The sequence below is a fragment of the Ostrinia furnacalis genome, unplaced genomic scaffold (assembly GCF_004193835.3).
Source record: "Ostrinia furnacalis isolate ACB-3 unplaced genomic scaffold, ASM419383v2 OfSCF7522, whole genome shotgun sequence".
Classification (NCBI taxonomy): domain Eukaryota; kingdom Metazoa; phylum Arthropoda; class Insecta; order Lepidoptera; family Crambidae; genus Ostrinia; species Ostrinia furnacalis.
In genome coordinates this window covers 70,952-91,074 of record NW_021137761.1, presented here as the reverse complement: position 1 = coordinate 91,074, position 20,123 = coordinate 70,952, and the positions used below count along the sequence as shown (strand labels likewise).

At 36.7% G+C, this 20,123-nt stretch overlaps 1 protein-coding gene across 1 annotated transcript; it reads left to right on the top strand.

The window, feature by feature from the left end:
* The first annotated feature begins 122 nt into the window (after positions 1 to 122).
* Positions 123 to 19,579, top strand: LOC114364978 (zinc finger protein 595). Its single transcript, XM_028321363.1, has 15 exons — positions 123 to 657; positions 735 to 1,064; positions 1,280 to 1,431; positions 1,747 to 1,921; positions 2,163 to 2,261; positions 2,436 to 2,576; positions 3,155 to 3,241; positions 3,311 to 3,434; positions 7,483 to 7,702; positions 9,290 to 9,395; positions 11,648 to 11,768; positions 12,462 to 12,620; positions 13,649 to 13,820; positions 17,436 to 17,534; positions 17,623 to 19,579. Exons 1-15 carry the CDS (start codon positions 390 to 392, stop codon positions 17,680 to 17,682), a joined length of 2,313 nt encoding a protein of 770 aa, XP_028177164.1. The 5' UTR covers positions 123 to 389; the 3' UTR covers positions 17,683 to 19,579.
* The last annotated feature ends 544 nt before the right edge of the window (positions 19,580 to 20,123 follow it).

The following is a 20,123-nucleotide window of genomic DNA, read 5'->3' as shown; positions in this document are numbered from 1 at the left end:
AATTTATTTTGAGTTTAGACATAAAACCGGATATATAAAATGACGTGATGGCTTCCCTATCCCTAATTTGTCAGTCTTTCCTTCCTTACTCTTTGGTTTAGTCTGACATCTACTGTCATTTATGACAGCGTAATTTCTCTTTGGTTTTTGCAGGACGTGAATTCGGTGCTTTCTTCACGTTATTAACAAATTAGTGTGAAGTTCCTGAGTTATAAAATGATTTTGTGTTGAGAATTTAGATGCGAACTGAATGTAGCACCTTGGACATGCAATGAAAGTTATTTTGTTTACAAATTTCTTTAGGTGCATTACGACACCCAAGTGCTCACTTGTGAGCCCTAAGAGTATGATTGAAATGAAGTAAATGTATGCAATAACTTCTCAACAAAATGGGAGACATGAGTTTGAAATGCCCACTCTGCTGCAATCAGACTTTTGATTCAAAATTGTCACTTGTAGAGCATTTGGCGAATATATTATCTAATCTAACTTGTCCTATTTGCGAGAATAGGTGGTCATCGTTGGCCCATCTTATAGAACATTTGAATCTTGACGATTGCCAAAGTCAAGCCATCCACATAAAAACTATAGATGAGTCTGAAGAGGATTCAGTAATAAATCCCGCACCTCCTTCAAATCCAAGTGAGAATGACAGTGGTAAGTGGGTTTACTTAATCTGAAAAGTACATAAACATTGTCCCCATCCCCTAAAATATTTGTTTTTTTTTTTTTAGAAATTCGAATCGAAAATGTAACCACTGTTGAAACTGTTAATGAAAGTGTGGAGAATGAAAACTTTGTGAGTAGCATACCAACTGAGAATAGTCACATAGAAATAAAGCTTACTACTGACGGTCTAAATGATGGGAAAATGTATGTGGAGTATGTGAACCATGATAAGTTGAACTCATGCTTGCAAACCCAAGAGCTGAAACTGTTGACGGAGGATGGTGAGATGGAACAGTTTGTGGTGATGTCACCGAACAGTGGCGAACTCAGTTTGGGGGGTGCCATTGTCACGAAACAGAATGAAGATGGAACCATCTCCCTAACTACAGTTAAAGGTAAGTTATCATTTTTTTTTATAATTAGTTATTAGATATTCCAAGTGATTTTCTGATGAAATCATAAAAATCAATAAGGCTTCTCGAAGTTTGCAAAAGTAACATCTATATTTATAAAAGGGAAATGTCACTGATTGACTCACTCACTCACCACACATACGTAGTCGCGGATGGCCGCTAGTATTTTATATGATGTGTCAACCCTATGATTTCAGATACAAAAGAGTCTGAAACTGTGATCACACCGGCTGAAGTGGAATTGGAAGACACTCCGGAGCTGTACAGCTGCAACACGTGTGGGGTTTCGTTCTCCTCTGTCGCCGAACACATTCAAAACTATCACAATGATCAAGAAGTGGTGGTTGAGGTAACTTTAACTTAGATAATACTCAACTTGGTGCTCAGCTTTTAAATCTTCTTTGGATAGTTCTTTGTTACACAGACATCAATTGCTAGGGTAATATTTTTTGTATAATAATCAGAAAGAGACATGAAATTACCAAATCAGTATGCCCCAGTTCATGAATTACTTACCATAATAAAAAAAATACCTCCCATATAGTTTTTGCTTGCAGTTGTCTCCAAGTTCTACATATTTTATACTTACTGAATGAATGACACTCATATTATTACACTTTAATTTCTTTGAATAGATAAACATTACTTACATTTTTTATCTTAGGAACCCATGGAGGATGATTCCAGTGCAGTGGTTGAAACACTGCAGTATGACACTCTGACCAGTGAAGTAGTGACACCTCCCAAGCCCAAGACAAGGCAGATTATCACTGAAAATGGTGATATAGTGGATGCACCCTTTATAATTGATAACCCTCCTGAAACTGAGGAGTTTATAGGTAACTTGAGAAACAATATTGATTTGGTTTTCTAGATCCATTTTGGTCCCAGTTATATTACAGTCAACAGCACATTATACAATAAATTTTTGTTGCAAAATAAAATTGCTATTTCAACTTAATAATATGCTTCAGTGCTTACCTTGATATGCTGTTGTCTGTACAATTTATATTACATTAATATGTCTTATGTTTATTTATTAATAGTTTCTTTTCTCATTTGTTATTCTATTTTTTTCAGTTCCAAATGTGGTTGAGAAACCCAAAGCGAAAGGGAAAAAGTTTGTACAAATTGATAAATTCTGTGATAGTCTTGTAAAGAATATTTACCAGATTAATGGTAAGTAAATATTTCTACAATCGATGAAAGCAAGCTTAAAAATAAAACCATATAAAATAATCTAGCATGATCAAGCATCTAACAAGGAGGTTGATTTTTTGAGTAATTATTTACCCTTTCCATGCATGAAATCCTGCAGTGTAAGATTTTAATTGTTTCAAAACCTTTTTTCAGAAAAGGATGGCACCTACCACAAAGTGATTATGAACGAATCAAAAGCACCCGATGGCACCAAACTTAAAACATACTGGTGTTTGTCTTGTGAGATCAGTGTCAGTAATTTAGACGATTTTAAACTGCACCCTTGTAAAGTTTGTAAGTATATAATTTCTGGATTTAAAGTCATGTAGGTATACTTACTATACTTGACCTTCATTGGTTGGGTTTTTATGGCGGTCAGGCTGTAGATCCTGGCTACAGGGGACTTGCAGCCGTGGGAACGAGAGGTGGGAATAGTCCCGATTACTATACTTATGAATTGTATTTTATTAGCTAAGTAAAGAGTTTATTTGCGCGCTAATCTCAGGAACTTTCTTTTTTGGTTTTGTAAAAGATTATTAGTATTTTGTTATTACACAAATTACTAATAGCCCCGTTAGCCCCTCGTACTAAGCTAAATATGCTTGTATCACGACTGAGCTCACCACAATGGTGGAGCGGCGGCGACCGAACCCGCCTTCCCCGGATCACGAGTCTGCCAGTCGCACCCCTTCACCGTTCTGCTATCGAGGCTTCTGGAACTGAACTTCTGGTCCAATTCAATATTTATTTTTGTATTGGATAGCCCATTTATTGAGCAAGACTATGTTCTATATACCATCGCACTACGACCAATAGAAGCAGAGCATCATTGAAAATACAATTTTGTAAATAATCAACCTTTTTTTTTTCAGTAAAATATCAATGTGTATATTGTTCTGTTGCTTATTCCAATTCTAAATCATTGTGTGCTCACATGAAGGTACACAAGGTGAGACCAGGTAAGATATTTACAATTAAATAATTTGGTACTTTTATTGTTTTGTTATTAATTTAATTTTTTTTTAAAGATGGAATGAGTATCGATTTACCGCGCCAAGACATACCCACGCGCTATGAATGTGAGATCTGCAATACAGCCTTTCAATCAAATAAATCGTTGAAATTGCACAAGAGAATGCACGATCCTGTCAAGTAAGTATGGTCGTGGAATTTAAGTCTAAGTACATTTTACGTTGTGACAAAGAATGGGTACTGTTGAACGTCGACGCCATTTCTCTTTAGGCACCACTCACACTTAGGGATATTCCGATACTAATAAATACGAGTAGGTACTCGATACTTTCGATTCGATACCAAGTATTGTATCGAATCAATTTTGCGATAAATAATCGGTATCGAAACAAAAATACTTGGTATCGAATCGAATCAGCAAAACAACCGAAAACAATAAAAAAAACCGAGAACGCATCATACAGAACTGAGAGAGCAAAAACAGTCAGCTAATCAGCTTTAATCGGTTACCGAGTTACCGGTATTCGTCGCGTGGCGGCGTGAGTGACGCGTTGTCTCGCGCTGGACCAGCCGAATTCGTCCGACTTCAGCCGAGCCACCCGGAGACACCCGCACCCGCCCGCAAATCATCTCGCCATTCCGCCATTGTGAAAGTGTTAAGTGATTGTTTACAAGTAATTTTCTTCTCAATTTTGTTTAAATTATTGTCCTTCAACGTTCATTGATAGCACCCTCAAAATAATAAAACAAAATAAAAGTTCCAAAAAGTATCGATATCAGTAACTATCGATACTTTAGGAGTACTTATTTAAGTAGTATCGAAAAAAGATTTGAGTATTATCGAAATGAGTAGGTATCGATACTTAGGTGGTATCGGAACATCCCTACCCACACTAGCGTCTTTTGAACGTTGTCGACACGGCGCACAGTAGTTTGAATTTAAAAATAGGTGGACATACGATCGAAAGTCATAATTTCACCGAAACAAAAATTGATTTGGATAGCATTTTGAATGCTGATCAACATTTGTCATTATGCATTTTTCGATAAAACGAGCCTTTCATGCTTAAAAAAAATATGACAAGAAAATTTGTATGGAGAAAAATCTTTTTTATTTTTTTTCTGGCTACTGTTGCAAACTGTAGCGGTCAAACCTTATGTAGTCGTAAGTACCTATGGTGCCTAACATTACTACATAAATACTTTTTGCGGGCACGCGCGGCCAAGCAAGTAATGGACATGCAAAATTTTAAATATTTTTATTTATTCATTATTGATTTTAATGCACTTAAAGTAATTATTAATAGATAAATATACTTCGTCTAACTTACTACAGCTCCCTATTACCTCATTTCACGCTAAAACCTTTCAAACTAGAACCTAAGTTTGTAGGTACTGGTAGTCTAAGTTGTTTTTATTGTCATTATAATATTCACTACTGGTCTACTGGTTATCGTGTAAGATAGATTAGGTAGATATCAACCCTTTACCTAGGTATATACCTACTTCTTGGCACTTATAATACCGACATACATGATTAAAAAAAGTCTTCAAGCAAGAACCCTTGACTTCAATGGTTATGAAAGATTTTTTAACTTTCTAGAGTAGTCCTGAATAGATCCTTAAATCATTTTGACTGTCATAATCGATTACAGTAGGTAGTGGGTTCAGTAAGGGTTTCAACCCATATAGTAAACAATACATTTTTATGGCTCTCCATTCAGTTAGTCAAATAATTCCATCATAAATGGAAATATCCGTAACCCTCTTCTACACATTATTCATCATCCATCATCATTTCAACCATAGAACGTCCACTGCTGAACATAGGCCTCCCCCAATGATTTCCACAATGGCCGCTTGGTGGTGCTCTGCATCCAGCGCCTTCCTGCTACCTTTATGAGGTCGTCGGTCCACCTTGTGTGGTGGACGTTCTACGCTGCGCTTTCCGGTACGTGGCCTCCACTCCAGAACCTTGCTGCCCCATCGGCCATTAGTTCTGCGTACTATGTGCCCTGCCCATTGTCACTTTAGCTTGCTAATCCGTTGGGCTATGTCAACGACTTTGGTTCGTTTACAGATCTCCTCCTCATTTCTGATTCGATCTTGTAAAGGAACACCGAGCATAGCCCTCTCCATAGCACGTTGTGCAATTTTGAGCTTATTTATAAGGGCCTATATTGAGAGGCCACGTTTCCGAGCCGTATTGCCACACATTATTGCACATCCATTATGTACACCTCTCCTATAGTTTTATATGCCATCTAACGTACACAAAAACTGCTGTTACATGGTGCAGATAATGTGATAACATTTTGGTGTACTGCAAACCTGCCTATTGGATTCTTTCGGAAAAAGTAAGTATGTGAGTGACTTTGATTATTTTAAACACTCTGATCAAAAAAAGTGAATAGGCTAAAATATCTTTTTTTGATTGTTTTTCGAACGAAGATAATAATTGAAGACATGAATGGAAGAAGGTGATAAATGTCGGATTTCAGATTTTTCTCAGTTCGATGATTGGGTAAAGGTATGCTTTATGCTTTATGTTTGAGGCTACTTATAAAGGTGTTATGTACGTTATCTTTTTAGACGAAGGGAAAGAAACTTACACCTCTTTAAAGGAGCCAAAAAAAAAAAGAATATTTTTGCGAAAGTACGTATAGTTCCAAAATACTGGACTGTCCTGTCGATGACATTGACAGTGGGGCGCCACCGTCAATACCGGATCGCTGGTTCAGATTTTTGCCATGTTGGAAACCATATAGTTGAACGATGGTAGCGCCCCCCTGTCATTGAGTTTGGTGGGACAGTTCAGCGTGGGTCATCTATATAAGACTATTCAACAGAAGAACTGGAAATTACAGTTCCGCTACCTACTGTAATCGATTATTAGGTACAGTCAAAATGATTTAAGGATCTATTCAGGACTACTCTAGAAAGTTAAAAAATCTTTCATAAGCATTGAAGTCAAGGGTTCTTGCTTGAAGACTTTTTTAATCATGTATGTCGGTATTATAAGTGCCAAGAAGTAGGTATATACCTAGGTAAAGGGTTGATATCTACCTAATCTATCTTACACGATAACCAGTAGACCAGTAGTGAATATTATAATGACAATAAAAACAACTTAGACTACCAGTACCTACAATCTTAGGTTCTAGTTTGAAAGGCTTTAGCGTGAAATGAGGTAATAGGGGGCTGTAGTAAGTTAGACTAAGTATATTTATCTATTAATAATTACTTTAAGTGCATTAAAATCAATAATGAATAAATAAAAATATTTAAAATTTTGCATGTCCATTACTCGCTTGGCCGCGCGTGCCCGCAAAAAGTATTTATGTAGTAATGTTAGGCACCATAGATACTTACGACTACATAAGGTTTGACCGCTACAGTTTGCAACAGTAGCCAGAAAAAAAATAAAAAAGATTTTTCTCCATACAAATTTTCTTGTCATATTTTTTTTAAGCATGAAAGGCTCGTTTTATCGAAAAATGCATAATGACAAATGTTGATCAGCATTCAAAATGCTATCCAAATCAATTTTTGTTTCGGTGAAATTATGACTTTCGATCGTATGTCCACCTATTTTTAAATTCAAACTACTGTGCGGCGGGCCAACGCATTTTTCGGACTAGTGACGTAACCTGAAAGTTCGAAAGACGCTAGTGTGGAGTAGAGCTTATGGCCTGGTTTCCACTAAGGCGGAGCGGAGCGGAGAGTTTTGAATGACTAATATAATTATTTTCCAGTTCTCTTCTCCGCTACACACAGCTCCGCTCCGCACCGCCGCCGCTTTTAAATTCTATAAAAAAAGACGGCCCGAGTCTTCCCCGCTCCGTTCCGCCTTGGTGGAAATCGGGCCTATACCGCTGTTTGTATAAGTTTAAATTGACCAAATATTTTATTGTGTTCCTTTAATTTTGTCAATAGTTACCCTTGAAATGTCTTGAAAAAGCAGTGAGTACTAAAGGTGAAAACCTATTTTTTTTTTTTCGTTCGTTAGTTTCAGCCAAATGACGTCCACTGCTGGACAAAGGCCTCCTCCAAGGTTTTCCACAATGAACGGTCGTGCGCTGCCCGCATCCAGCCTCTTCCCGCGACCTTTACCAGTTCGTCGGTCCACTTATAGTAGGAGGCCTGCCTACGCTACGTCTTCTAGCCCATGGTCGCCACTCGAGAACATGAACATTTTTTTTGTTAATTAAATATTTTCTCCACACAGGGCTCGCCAAATAGAACCGCCAGTGGAGAACGCCGACGGCACAGAGACCAGTAACTGTAGCTACAAGTGTCCGATCTGCGAGAAGATGATTCCGATGGACTACCTGGCCATACACCAGGAGTCGCACAAGTCGAACGAGCTCAACTGCCATATATGCAACAAGAAGTTCTACTCGACAGAATACCTGCAGATGCATATGACTGTCCACAATATGGATAAGGTGAGTAGTGGCAAGAGTAAGATTAATTTGCGCCCGAACTTAGTGTAAATTATCATCATCATCAGAGGTTATTATGCCCGTTTTCACCATCAATCCCTATTTTTTAAGTGACCCTAATACTTAACAGGAATTTCGTTTTCATAGGGGTCACTTAAAAATAAGGGATTGATGGTGAAAACGGGTATTATGCCCGTTTTCACCATCAATCCCTAATTTTAAGGCGACCTTTAAATAATATTAGGTATAGCCTGACCAGGAACATAAAAACCCTCGCCATGTTGCGGAAAACTAATGGTACTAATTTCTTTTAATGGCAACAGTAACTGAAAACTTCATTGACATTTCACCTTGCATGTCAGTCTATTGCTGTCAATGTGTAAACAAACTTTATTTTAAATGTGCGCAATTGATTTTGTGAATTAAATTGCTAAAATATTTTTATAGTCGTGAAAGAAAAGTGGTTCACAATGTGTTAAAGTATTTGTCGAAGAGAAATACTAAGGGTTCGGAATGGGTTCGGACAATATTTTCATTGAATAATGTTTCCGACAAAGGTTGTCAAATTGACTGACATGTTTATCGTATAGTACAGTCCACTATGAAAATTAGCTGTGGTTTGTTTCAACTACCTATTTTAAAGTTTTTTGTCACTTTCTAAGTGTTGAATTTTATGGAATTGGGAAAGAAGTACCGAGTTTGAAGCGTTCATGAGCAGACATTGCAGTTGAATATTCAAGTTCTGAATTTGATTATTGACGAATAATTGTGGGCAAGTAAAATTATAACCAATTTATCTTTTTCCTTGAGGGAAAAATTTGCTTCATTTCTTTTTTCCATTGTCGTTTTTATCGTTAAATCGCAACTACACACAGAACTCAACAAAATATCTATCAAAATCAATTACATTTTTATTTTCATTTATTGTGGTGCAGCAGTCATCTTGACATTTACTTTTTTTAAGGCAAAGGAATTACATTATGCACCCAAACCACAGATTACATAATAGCCCAAATATCTTTTTTGTCTTTAATAATAACTCAAAAATACAAAAAGACATCAGTTTTGGTCAACTATTTCTTAGTTTTACTTTTATTTCATTTGTTTCTGTGAAATACGTAAGATATTCCCAATAAAAAATTTTATCGGAAAGTACCGGTTTTTCAAACGTCACTAGGCGCACGAAGAAACGCCACCTGACAAAAGAGTCCCTACTTAGGTTTACTATAGCATGGTGAAAACGAACTTAGGTTAGTGGGCAGTTTAGGCGATCGTTTAACCAAAGTGATATTTAGTTAGCAAACGCTTAAGGGATCGATGGTGAAAACGGGCATTAGTCTCCTATCTCGACCATCTAATTTACCAGAGGCAAATGGAGGATTTAGCTTACACTTCTCTCAACTCCTTATGGTAGCCACACAGGTTGAAGAGGCTGATTATACTTCTGTAAAATCTACCATATATTCATTCATGTCCCAAATGGTCTATATTTATTGTGTTTATGTTTCCGTTTTATCCCAAGAATTTAAGGAAATCACATTGAAATAAAGTATAACAGGACCTCTTCTACAGTAACCTTATTATTTGCAGATAACAGTGAACAAATCAGACAAACTGCTTCCGTATAGCTGTTCCTACTGTAACAGACGGTTCGTGAGGCCGCACGAAAAGGTCAAACATGAACGAATACATACAGGTGCGCTAACACATATTTTATATTAGATTTATTATATTAATTGAGGGAAGATTCCTGCACAGAACCAGTATGCGGTCCAGTGATTTATCCGTGACATAGGTTTTGTGATCTATGTGCCGCATGTACGGACATTAAACGTTGTGACATCTCTATGTAATGAGCTAGTAATTGGCGCTGAAGCGCTAGGAGGACTAACGCATTTGCACTACCTAGGATGGCGCCACTGTAGAGTGGGAATGGGCGACAGCAAAAGGAGCGAATTTATAGTAAAAAATGTATAGTAACTAGGTGTGCAGTGCTGGTAATATAGCTAAAGACCAAACTATTTCAAACTTTAAACTTATGTGTGGAATTATTATGCGTACATTCATATTTACCGCGGCGTCAAATTATCGGGACGCACGTGCAAGAGCTAAGCGCATTATTTATACGCAAACATTAATTTTACAACGCGCATGACGTGAAAATACTATCACAACTCGCGTTTCCGCAGTTGTATTGACGGGTGAAAATACAATAACTTTTTTTTTTGTGATAATGATTTCTGCAATCAGTCGCCAGACTATAATCAGATATGTTGAGTGTCATTTTATTGTTAAAGAGCAGCTGGCCTATGCCTAAGCTGTCTTCTTAAATTACGTGGTTTCTTTTTAGCCTTTTAACCACGTTGTCATTCTCCAGTAATCCATAGGCGAGTGGATTGGGATGATGAGTAAGACGTTCGATGTGCAGTTTCTTGTATCGCTCTATTTCTGCGGCCACGGTTTCAATGTTCAAGTACTCGTGTATTTCATCATTTCCTCGTGGACCACGGGGCATTCGCAATATTCCTCAATATGTTATTTGTTAATGGTTCACGAGGAATGATGAAATACAATAACTGGCTGCTTAATATTAACAGTCGTTTACGGAGTAGTTTTAGTTACTGCACTTTAAGATTTTAATGCCATATGAAGGAAAAGGTCAATGCACAATCATGATATTGTGTAGGGTATCTTGGCGTGGAAAGGGCATACAAACATTCGCGTGTATTTTTTAGGGTTCCGTAGCCAAATGGCAAAAAACGGAACCCTTATAGATTCGTCATGTCTCTCTGTCCGTCTGTCCGTCCGTATGTCACAGCCATTTTTTTCCGAAACTATAAGAACTATACTGTTGAAACTTGGTAGGTAGATATATTCTGTGAACCGCATTAAGATTTTCATGCAAAAATAAAAAAATAATAATAAATATTGGGGGCTCCCCATACTTACAACTGAAACTGAAAAATTTTTTTTTTCGTCAAACATATACGTGTGGGGTATCTATGGATATGTCTTCAAAAATGATATCGAGGTTTCTAAAATATTTTTTTTCTAAACCGTGACAGTGTGCGTGACAGACTCTTCCAAAGTGGAATAAAATTATAATAAAAAAAACTTTTAAAAACAAGCTTTATCCTGAAATGCAGTTGTACTAAAACGAAAAAAAATAGTTGTATGCTTGGTTCAAAGAATTTCAAAAGCTTGTATCGCGCATGGAATTTATTCCTCTTTTTTTCTGTTTGCGCTACAAGCTTTCGAAATTCTTTGAACCAAGCATACAATTATTTTTTTTCGTTTTAGTACAACTGCATTTCAGGATAAAGCTTGTTTTTAAAAAAGTTTTTTTTATTATAATTTTATTTTACACTTTTTAGTTGTATCTCAATCTCAAGTTGGTCCCCCTCCTTCTAACTTCTAAAATAAGAAAATGAAAAATCTAAAAAAAAAAACATATGATGTATCACTATAAAAACTACCAATGAAAATTGTTTTGAACGAGATCTAGTAAGTAGTTTTTTTTAATACCTCGTAAATCGTAAACCGCTTATTCCCGCGTAATCATTCATAAAAAAAAAAAAAAAAATTTCATAAATCAATGGTACGGAACCCTTTGTGCGTGAGTCCGACACGCACTTGGCCGGTTTTATTAATATCATGTAATTACTATTAGGTCATTAATTTCTTGTTATAAGGAATTTTAAGCTTTTTTATGTAACACAGTACGATGTTAATTATACCACTGCTTAAAAATAATGAAGTGATCTAAAAAAACTGTGATCCGAGTATTTTATACTAATGTTCTAATCTTTGTCCTCATATGAGCTAGGCCTTTTCACTTTTGTTTTAAGACCTATTTTCCTTTTTTCTGACAGGCGAGAAACCGAACGCGTGTAATGTTGTAATAACCCTTTTCACTACTGTTGTAAGAGTTCTTTTCCTTTCTACCAGGTGAGAAACCCCACTCGTGCGAGATTTGCGGCAAGTCGTTCCGTGTGTCGTACTGCCTCACGCTACACATGCGAACGCACACCGGCGCGCGCCCGTATACGTGCCCGCACTGTGGGAAGAGGTAAGGAAATGAAATACTGTGTTTTGTCCTTTTTTATCGTGTACATGCGAATTCAAAAAGGGGGGAGGACGTCGAGGCTGTGCCCATCCCAGGATTACCATGCACGTTTTTACCATCAATCCCAAATTTTTAAGTGACCCTTATGGTAACACCTAACAGGAATTTTGTTTTCAAAGGGGTCACATAAAAATTAGGGATTGATTGGTGGCATAATGGCAATAATAAAAAAAATGAGTATTACTGTTGAGATCGCAACATTATCCAGGCAAATACTATGCCGCTAAGTATTTACACTTGCGATCTAAAGTTTTCAGCGCGGTGACTGTTCAGGAAGCCATTATGGCTTGAACGCAAATGACAGTATTCTTAGTTCAATATACATACCTAATATTAAGGTATCATTAGACGAGTATAAATGTTATCACTATGTATTTGTATCTCAATTTATGTCTACAGGTTTAAGCCTAGGCGCAGGCCACCAACTTTTTGTCGACCGATAGTTTAGTCGGGCAGTTAATCAATATGGGCATGTATGGAAGTGCGCACATTACACCGATTTGATTTTCATACAAATTATTGGCCAACTAAAAGTCGATGGTCTGCCCCTAGGCTAAGGAGCATAATGTCTGTTAATAGCTCTTTGTAAATAATTTCCTTTTAAACAGATTTAACTTGCCCATAATCTTTCTACAGGTTCAAAGCGCACAGTGTATACAACCACCACCTGCTCACGCACTCAGAAGTCCGCGCGTACAAGTGTCCCTACTGCCCGAAGGCGTTCAAGACGTCCGTACAATTGGCCGGCCACAAGAACTCGCATACCAAACCCTTCTCTTGCCCACACTGTAATAGGTAAGTGAAATAAATAAGTGGAGTGACTATGGCGTCGATGTCGATTAATTTCTCGCTTAAGAAAAGTATAAAACACTAGCTTTTGCCCGCGGCTTCACCCGCGTGAAATTTATTTTTTCACAGATCGTCATAAATTATAGCCTATATGTTATTCTGGGTTATAAACAATAATACTGTAAAGTTTCATCAAAATCCGTTCAGTAGTTTTTGCGTGAAAGAGTAACAAACATGTTGACATCCCGACATCCAGACATCCATACAAACTTTCGCATTTATAATATTAGTAAGATAAAATAAGAAATAAGATGTACACTTGCTGACGGTCGACGAGAGCCGTCTCGTCACTAACTTTTTGCAGCGATAAGAACTGAAAAATACCTGAGCGATTCTCGCTTCGCGCCAATGAGACACCATTCAGCGATCATTCTACTCTACAGTGTACACACTTGCTTATAGTCCGGCGACAAAACTATCGAAACTTAGCGCCTTTACAGTTACACACTATGCCGCTGCTTAGTTTTGTTAGGATTTGTGTAGAATCTTACACACTATACCGCGACGGCGGCGAGTTTGATGCCGCCGCGGACGCTGCACTAGTTTTATTTGTATTTTTATGGTGCCTTACACACAAAGCAAAAAAATGTCTACAGGCGATATCGAAGTCGAATCCAATGAGGAGATCCGCAGGAGAATTAAAGTGGCTGACACAGCCCGCAGAATCGCTAAAATCAAGTGGCAGTGGGCGGGGCATAGTTCGCAGAGCTGATGGCCGCTGGGCGCTGGGACAGAAAAGTTCTCGAGTGGCGACGACGAGCCGGAAAACGTAGTATGGGCAGGCCTCCCACTAGGTGAACCGACAGTCTGGTGAAGGTCGCGGGAAGGTGCCTGGATGCGGGCGGCGCAGGACCGGTCTTTGAGGAGATCCTTGGGGGAGGCCTTTGTTCAGCAGTGGACGTCATTCGGCTGAAACGAACGATATCGAAGTCATGATAATTAAAATACACAGCTGTAATTCTTTCACTTCACAGGCCGTTCGCATCTCTCTACGCTGTCCGCGTGCATTCGGAGACGCACGCTCGCCAGAACAACCTGAAGTTCTCGTGTTCGCTGTGCGGCGCGAGCTACGCGCGGGCCTTCGCGCTCAAGGACCACGTCAAGCAGGTTCATCAACAGGACGTCGATGCCATGGACCTGCCTGTGGTGAGACACTGTCGCTAAAATCCGGTCGCCGAGCACGTAGAATTTCGGCCAATGACCCCAAGCTACCCATCCTTTTCGCTCGCGGGTAATTATATTGCTGTTGAGACTGTGCGACGGGCGGCCGCAGTGATGTGTGATAAGGATGGGTAGCTTGGGGTCATTGGACGAAATTCAACGTGCTCGGCGACCGGACTTTACTCTCTCATCGCGAGTCTCTCACGAGACACACGCCAACAACCTGAAGTTCTCGTGTTCGCTGTGCGGCGCGAGCTACGCCCTCAAGGACCACGCCCGTGGTGAGATGACACTACTTAAATTCAGAATTTATATTTAAAACAAAAAAACAACTAGGACTACGACACCTAAAGGAGCACGCGCACTGGTTAGGGGGCGTCCATAAATTACGTGAGACAATTTTGGCTATTTTTCAACCCCCCCGCCCCCCTTGGTGAGATTTGGTGAGATTTTGCCTGACCCCCTCCCCCACCCCCTAATCTCACGTGATATTTAAAAAAATCCGAAATTTAATAGTTTTGGAGTAATTTAACTGAGAAAGTTTTTTTTGTGTGCTTAGTGCGAGTTTGCATTTACCGTTGGTCGCTAACGAGTGCATCAAAAAGATCTATAAAGTTAAAGATTTTAGTTCTTGAAAGTGTCTGCTAGGGGCGCTGTACAATCATCATACATTTAATGCATGTCATTTTTACGCGACTGATAAAAAAAACCTTGTTTTATAATTTTCTTAATTTCGTCATTTATTCTGCATTTTAGTATTCACACATGCAGACGGAAGCATTGTTAGTTTTATTTGTTTAGACGGTATAGAATAAAATGTCATTATCATCATAGAAAATATAATTTTTTAGGGTCCCGTAGTCCTGACAAGGAACCCTTATAGTTTCGATATGTCTGTCTGTCCGAGGTTTTGCTTGGAAACTATTGGCTTTAGACAAGACAGTAGAATAAAATTTTGAATAAACATTTTTTTAGGGTAGCCCCCCTGGGGATGAATTTTTTTTCATCTTCTACACCATCGTGTAGGACATCGTTGGATGACTTGGGGGTTTTAAAGACTATTTTTCGATTTAGGGGTCCATTTGCAAACTATTAAACTTTAAAGTGCCAATTTTTGTTCGAGCAGGGCGTCCCCCCACTCTAAAAACTAGACTGTTGGCTTGAAAAATCTGGAAAAATTCATAATAATACTTATTTTTATGAACTTTCAAGAAAACTATATAATAACGGTTAGGGTGGGTCAGTTAGTTTAAGAGTAATAGTCATTTAACTCATGTATTATAAAATTTCATATCTAATACAAATTCCTTGGAAGAAAATATTAAAAGCGACTTTAGATGAAGTTATTGTTTGCTTCTGAAATATATTTTGTTAACGACGGACAACTACGGAACCCTACACTGCGCGTGGCACGACACGCACTTGGCCAATTTTTTTACTTAAGATTTAAACCCAGTTTTCTGGCAAACTCTATTTCTCTATTTCTTGCGGAAAAAATTACGTGATATTTCCTGAGACCCTCCCTCTCCCCCACGTGAGATTTAGTGAGGTTTTTCTTGACCCCCTCCCTCCCCTAAAAGTCTCACGTAATTTATGGACGCCCCCTTACTGGTACTTTTTTGTCACCCTGACAGTATTAGGTACTAGCGGCCGCCCGCGACTTTGTACGCGTGGACCTCGTTTAATTACTAATGATGTTGATAGATGGCGTTTCATGGCTTCCCCCCATGAATATTTACGAATGTCAAAAATTTTCCGTCCAGCGCTGTAGATTTTAACTAATGACTATAAATGGCGCTTTTTACCCACGTCTTATTTATTAGTATGATATGTACGTGATTAGATTAGAGAAAAAGAGAGAAACATTGTCACGGTGACAAAAGTCACCTGTGCGCGCGCGCCGTAAGGAGCTAAGAAGCAAATAACATACTTACCAAAACCACGAACGTACTATGGAAAAAAATCGTGCTACATATAAAGGAGTCCAATCTATACAGGGTGTTTGGTAAATGGGTATATGACCCGACACTAGCCCATGTTAACATGGGCATATAAATGGTATGGTGAAGTCAGAAATTTGATATCATCATTTTGTTTCTTTAAATTTTCATACAAAATAAATTTTATAAAATCCGATTTGTATGAAAATTAAAATAATTAAAATGAAGATATCAATTTTCTGACTTCACNAAATTTGATATCATCATTTTGTTTCTTTAAATTTTCATACAAAATAAATTTTATAAAATCCGATTTGTATGAAAATTAAAATAATTAAAATGAAGATATCAATTTTCTGACTTCACCATACCATTTATATGCCCATGTTAACATGGGCTAGTGTCGGCTCATATACCCATTTACCAAACACCCTGTATATATAAAAATGAAACCCGTTTTCCGTTGTCACGACATAACATGAAAACGGCTTGACCGATTTGGCTGATTTTTTTTTGTAGTTTTCTAATAGCTACTCTGTACAAGGTTTTTACGGAAAAAAAAAATCTCTAAGAAAATCTCTACGCTAAGGCGGTACGAAGTTCGCCGGGTCAGCTAGTTGTTTAATAAATTATTAATAGAAATAATAAAAGAAGAAAATAATACAAGTCAAGTTCCGTTAACTTAAAATTTAAATTTCTGAGCCCGGTCTTATGCTGTTAACGAAATCCATTGCTTTGTGCTATAAATGACGTTGGACGCGCTGTTTTTGCAACATTATTTAAATGTTTAAAAACTACCTAGGTATTTCATTACTTGCACACATACACGTGAAAGTATACGATATTACTTTTAAAATTTTAAATTCGTCTAAAAACGAAGTTCAATAAACCAAAAGACCCGTTCATTTGTCACTCAGCGCCCTATAACTTTCCGCGCTCGCCAAAGATCAAACGTAGCATCGCAGCGCAATACACAAATTAATAATTTCGTGAACCCAATAAGCAGTGCGTTGGCTAGCTGTTGATCTACAATATTCATATTCCCATTCGCCGTCAACTAGCTCTTGAGCAATTTATCTCTTTTGGACAGATGTTCCCGTTTGCAAATGTCTGTCTGATCATTTAGAATTACTTTATGATGTAGCCGCCAATTTTGCGCACGTTATTACAAATAAGTAATGTCAGTTTTAGGCACTGTAGGCGCGTAAAGCCATATATATTTTATCATGTCAATTTATACACCTAATTCTTACTAATATTTTATTTAAAATTCAAAAGTAACTATTAGTTATGTTTTTGCAATCGCTGAACCATTTTCATGTTTTTTGTTTTATAACTCGTCTAGCGGCCGCCCGGGACTTGGTACACGTGGATCCCGTTTTACCCCCTTAGGGGTGGAGTTTCGTAAAATCATTTCTTAGCGGATGCCTACGTGGTAACATCTACCTTCATGCCAAATTTCAGCCCGATCCGTCCAGTAGTTTGGCCTGTGTGTTGATAGATCACTATGTCAGTCAGTCAGTCACCTTTGAGTTTAGACCTTTAGATTAGATCTTTAGATCTGACAAAGGCTACATTTTATCACAAAATGGTATTTGGCATAATAATTAACTAGTAAAATTTTTATTCAAAGTTATTCTAAACAACAATTCTTTCACAGGTGAATATAGCGAAGATTAATAAAGACGACTGGCCGTTGAAAGAAAGCGATGGCGATGTTGAGACCATAACCCTCACTCACAAAGATTTGTCGCAAGAGGTAAGTTTAAATTAGCATAAACGTACAAAAATGTGTCTACTGATAACATTATCTTCGAAAATAAAACAAAATATACCTTTTTTTACAGATATGTGAATTAGAAATGTCTTCCAGCGAATTAATTGATCCTATTAAGGTAACAAATTAATAATTAAAGGTAATTTTAATGTACAGACGTCGGCAACATGAAATCAAACACGGGCATCTTTTATAGTTGTAATAAAGGTTATTTTATAATAACTAATTAAGTTCATTAGTATTATGATGTGCTTCCGACTGTATTTTACCGAAAAATTCAGTTATTGCCTCTAATGTATTTTGTTATAGTCCATTGTTTAAATCTCATTGTTATCGAATTATCATATCATAACAAATATTTTTTCGCAAAAAAATATAGTCTATATGCACCGCAATAAAACAGTGTCTTCATCACACGCCGTTATTTAAGCGTACATTTAAATAAATAAATAAAAAATAGGAGTAGGCTGTTATTATAAATTCATCAAGACAGTTGATTTTATTTTTATAGACATATTTGCTATGAAGTTGAACTATTATATTGGTACTTGTGTAAATGCAGTGATTTTAAATATTGTTTATAATATAATGTAAATATGACATAATTGTACAAATAATCAAGGTGATATTTGTTTCTAGCAAAATATAATATGCAGCAAAACCTTATCAACCTCTAATAAAACAATTTGTTAAATATTTAACAATAATTCTTCTATTAGTTGTTATGAATGAAACAGAAAAAACAGTCCATCATTATGTATTAATAAGTTAGGTAGTAAAATACCTAGTTCTTTTCTAGCAAATTCTATGTTGAACTGTTTTAGTCAAAATACCCTATTTGTTTCTACAATATAAAGAATTATATTGTTTCTAATGAATCAACTTGCAATATATAAAAGTGTTTATCCAATAAGCGGATACTGACTATACACAGTGGATTTTTGAGACGGGCATTAAGGGCAGGTTACCCTTACTTATAAAAGAAATCATTAAAATATTATTACTTACAAAACAACGTGTTTAGAAGTTTTCTAATGGTTTAATTTTCGAACTGTATAAATATTGTGAGAATATAATAATAGCAAACTGAATTTTAATGCTCTCTAGATTCTATTTTGAGATGAGATCATTCAAATATCAAGAATCCACTGTGTTACTAAATAATTGTTAATTGATTTCAAAATGTTGTGGGATGGGATTTTCATGTTAGTTATCTACCTAGCATTAACTTTAAGCATTTCTGTTTGTCACAACAATAGGTTCGTTCTGCGTCCTTCGTGAATTCTATTGTGTCGGGATAAAATAAATGTCTGGCCCTTTGTATGATAAATATGAAATATGTATTTAAGAAGTTCTCTTAATTCAAAACACTAGTTTTTCAATGATTTACAAGGCCTACTGAATTACATACAAAGATGCATTGCGGAGCAAAAAAATTAACGAAAAGTAAATATCTCAATAAATTAATTGTCATATCGTATTCGGTATATTACATTTATTCTATACCCTTTATATTTACTCCTTAAGCAACTAAAACATTATAGTATAATTACAGTTTTATCAACACGAGGCAGCGATTGACAAACATTTTAATAATTAAAACTTTTATTGACACTTCTGAATGCGTGTACATAGGTCTTAAATATACATGCATGAATGTATTTGGTTATTTAGGGTGTAATTTTTGTAGGTTTAATTTTATTTAGGCGGTTAAATAAAAATATTTACTTAACAAAAAACAATCGTTCCTTTTAACTTAAACTCTTGTATCTAATGTTGCTGTAATAGTGGTTATTTTGCAACAAGAATACTGCTGTCGATTAATGAATATTTAGGCCTATTTTTGCTCTAGTCACCATTGCAAATTTTAAACTGTTTTTTACTAACTATATCATATGTGTATATTTTACTAAAAATGGTGAATAATGTGCAAGCATTTAAAATGTAATGTAAAATACCTATTAAGAATATGAAAATCAGAACGAAAAACAGTGTTTCGAATAATCATGAAATCTTTAGGCGTGTATTATGAAACAAGGCCGAATGTATGGAACTCAATCATAGACAGGGTGTCCACATTCTGGAAAGTCAGGGAAAGTCAGGGAAAAGTCAGGGAAGCTCATAGCAGTCAGGGAAAGTCAGTGAAATAGAGGAGTCACCTGGAAAGTCAGGGAAACATTGAGATTTTGTCTACCAAAACACTGTTTGTCTCCCGAAATTTCCCAGTGATTGTAAAATGAGGGATTTAATTAATTTATGCTCTAGAAAGACCTTTGATCTTGACTATCGAAGCATTTTTTTTCAGGTTTNTCAATAAATTAATTGTCATATCGTATTCGGTATATTACATTTATTCTATACCCTTTATATTTACTCCTTAAGCAACTAAAACATTATAGTATAATTACAGTTTTATCAACACGAGGCAGCGATTGACAAACATTTTAATAATTAAAACTTTTATTGACACTTCTGAATGCGTGTACATAGGTCTTAAATATACATGCATGAATGTATTTGGTTATTTAGGGTGTAATTTTTGTAGGTTTAATTTTATTTAGGCGGTTAAAT

Bases quoted from the DNA above. Each gene is read 5' to 3' on its own strand.
- LOC114364978 (XM_028321363.1), top strand. From the start codon at position 390: ATGGGAGACATGAGTTTGAAATGCCCACTCTGCTGCAATCAGACTTTT. The intron at 3,435-7,482 runs GTAAGTATGGTC...TTCTCCACACAG, and splicing joins AGAATGCACGATCCTGTCAA to GGCTCGCCAAATAGAACCGC. The intron at 13,821-17,435 runs GTGAGACACTGT...ATTCTTTCACAG, and splicing joins ATGCCATGGACCTGCCTGTG to GTGAATATAGCGAAGATTAA.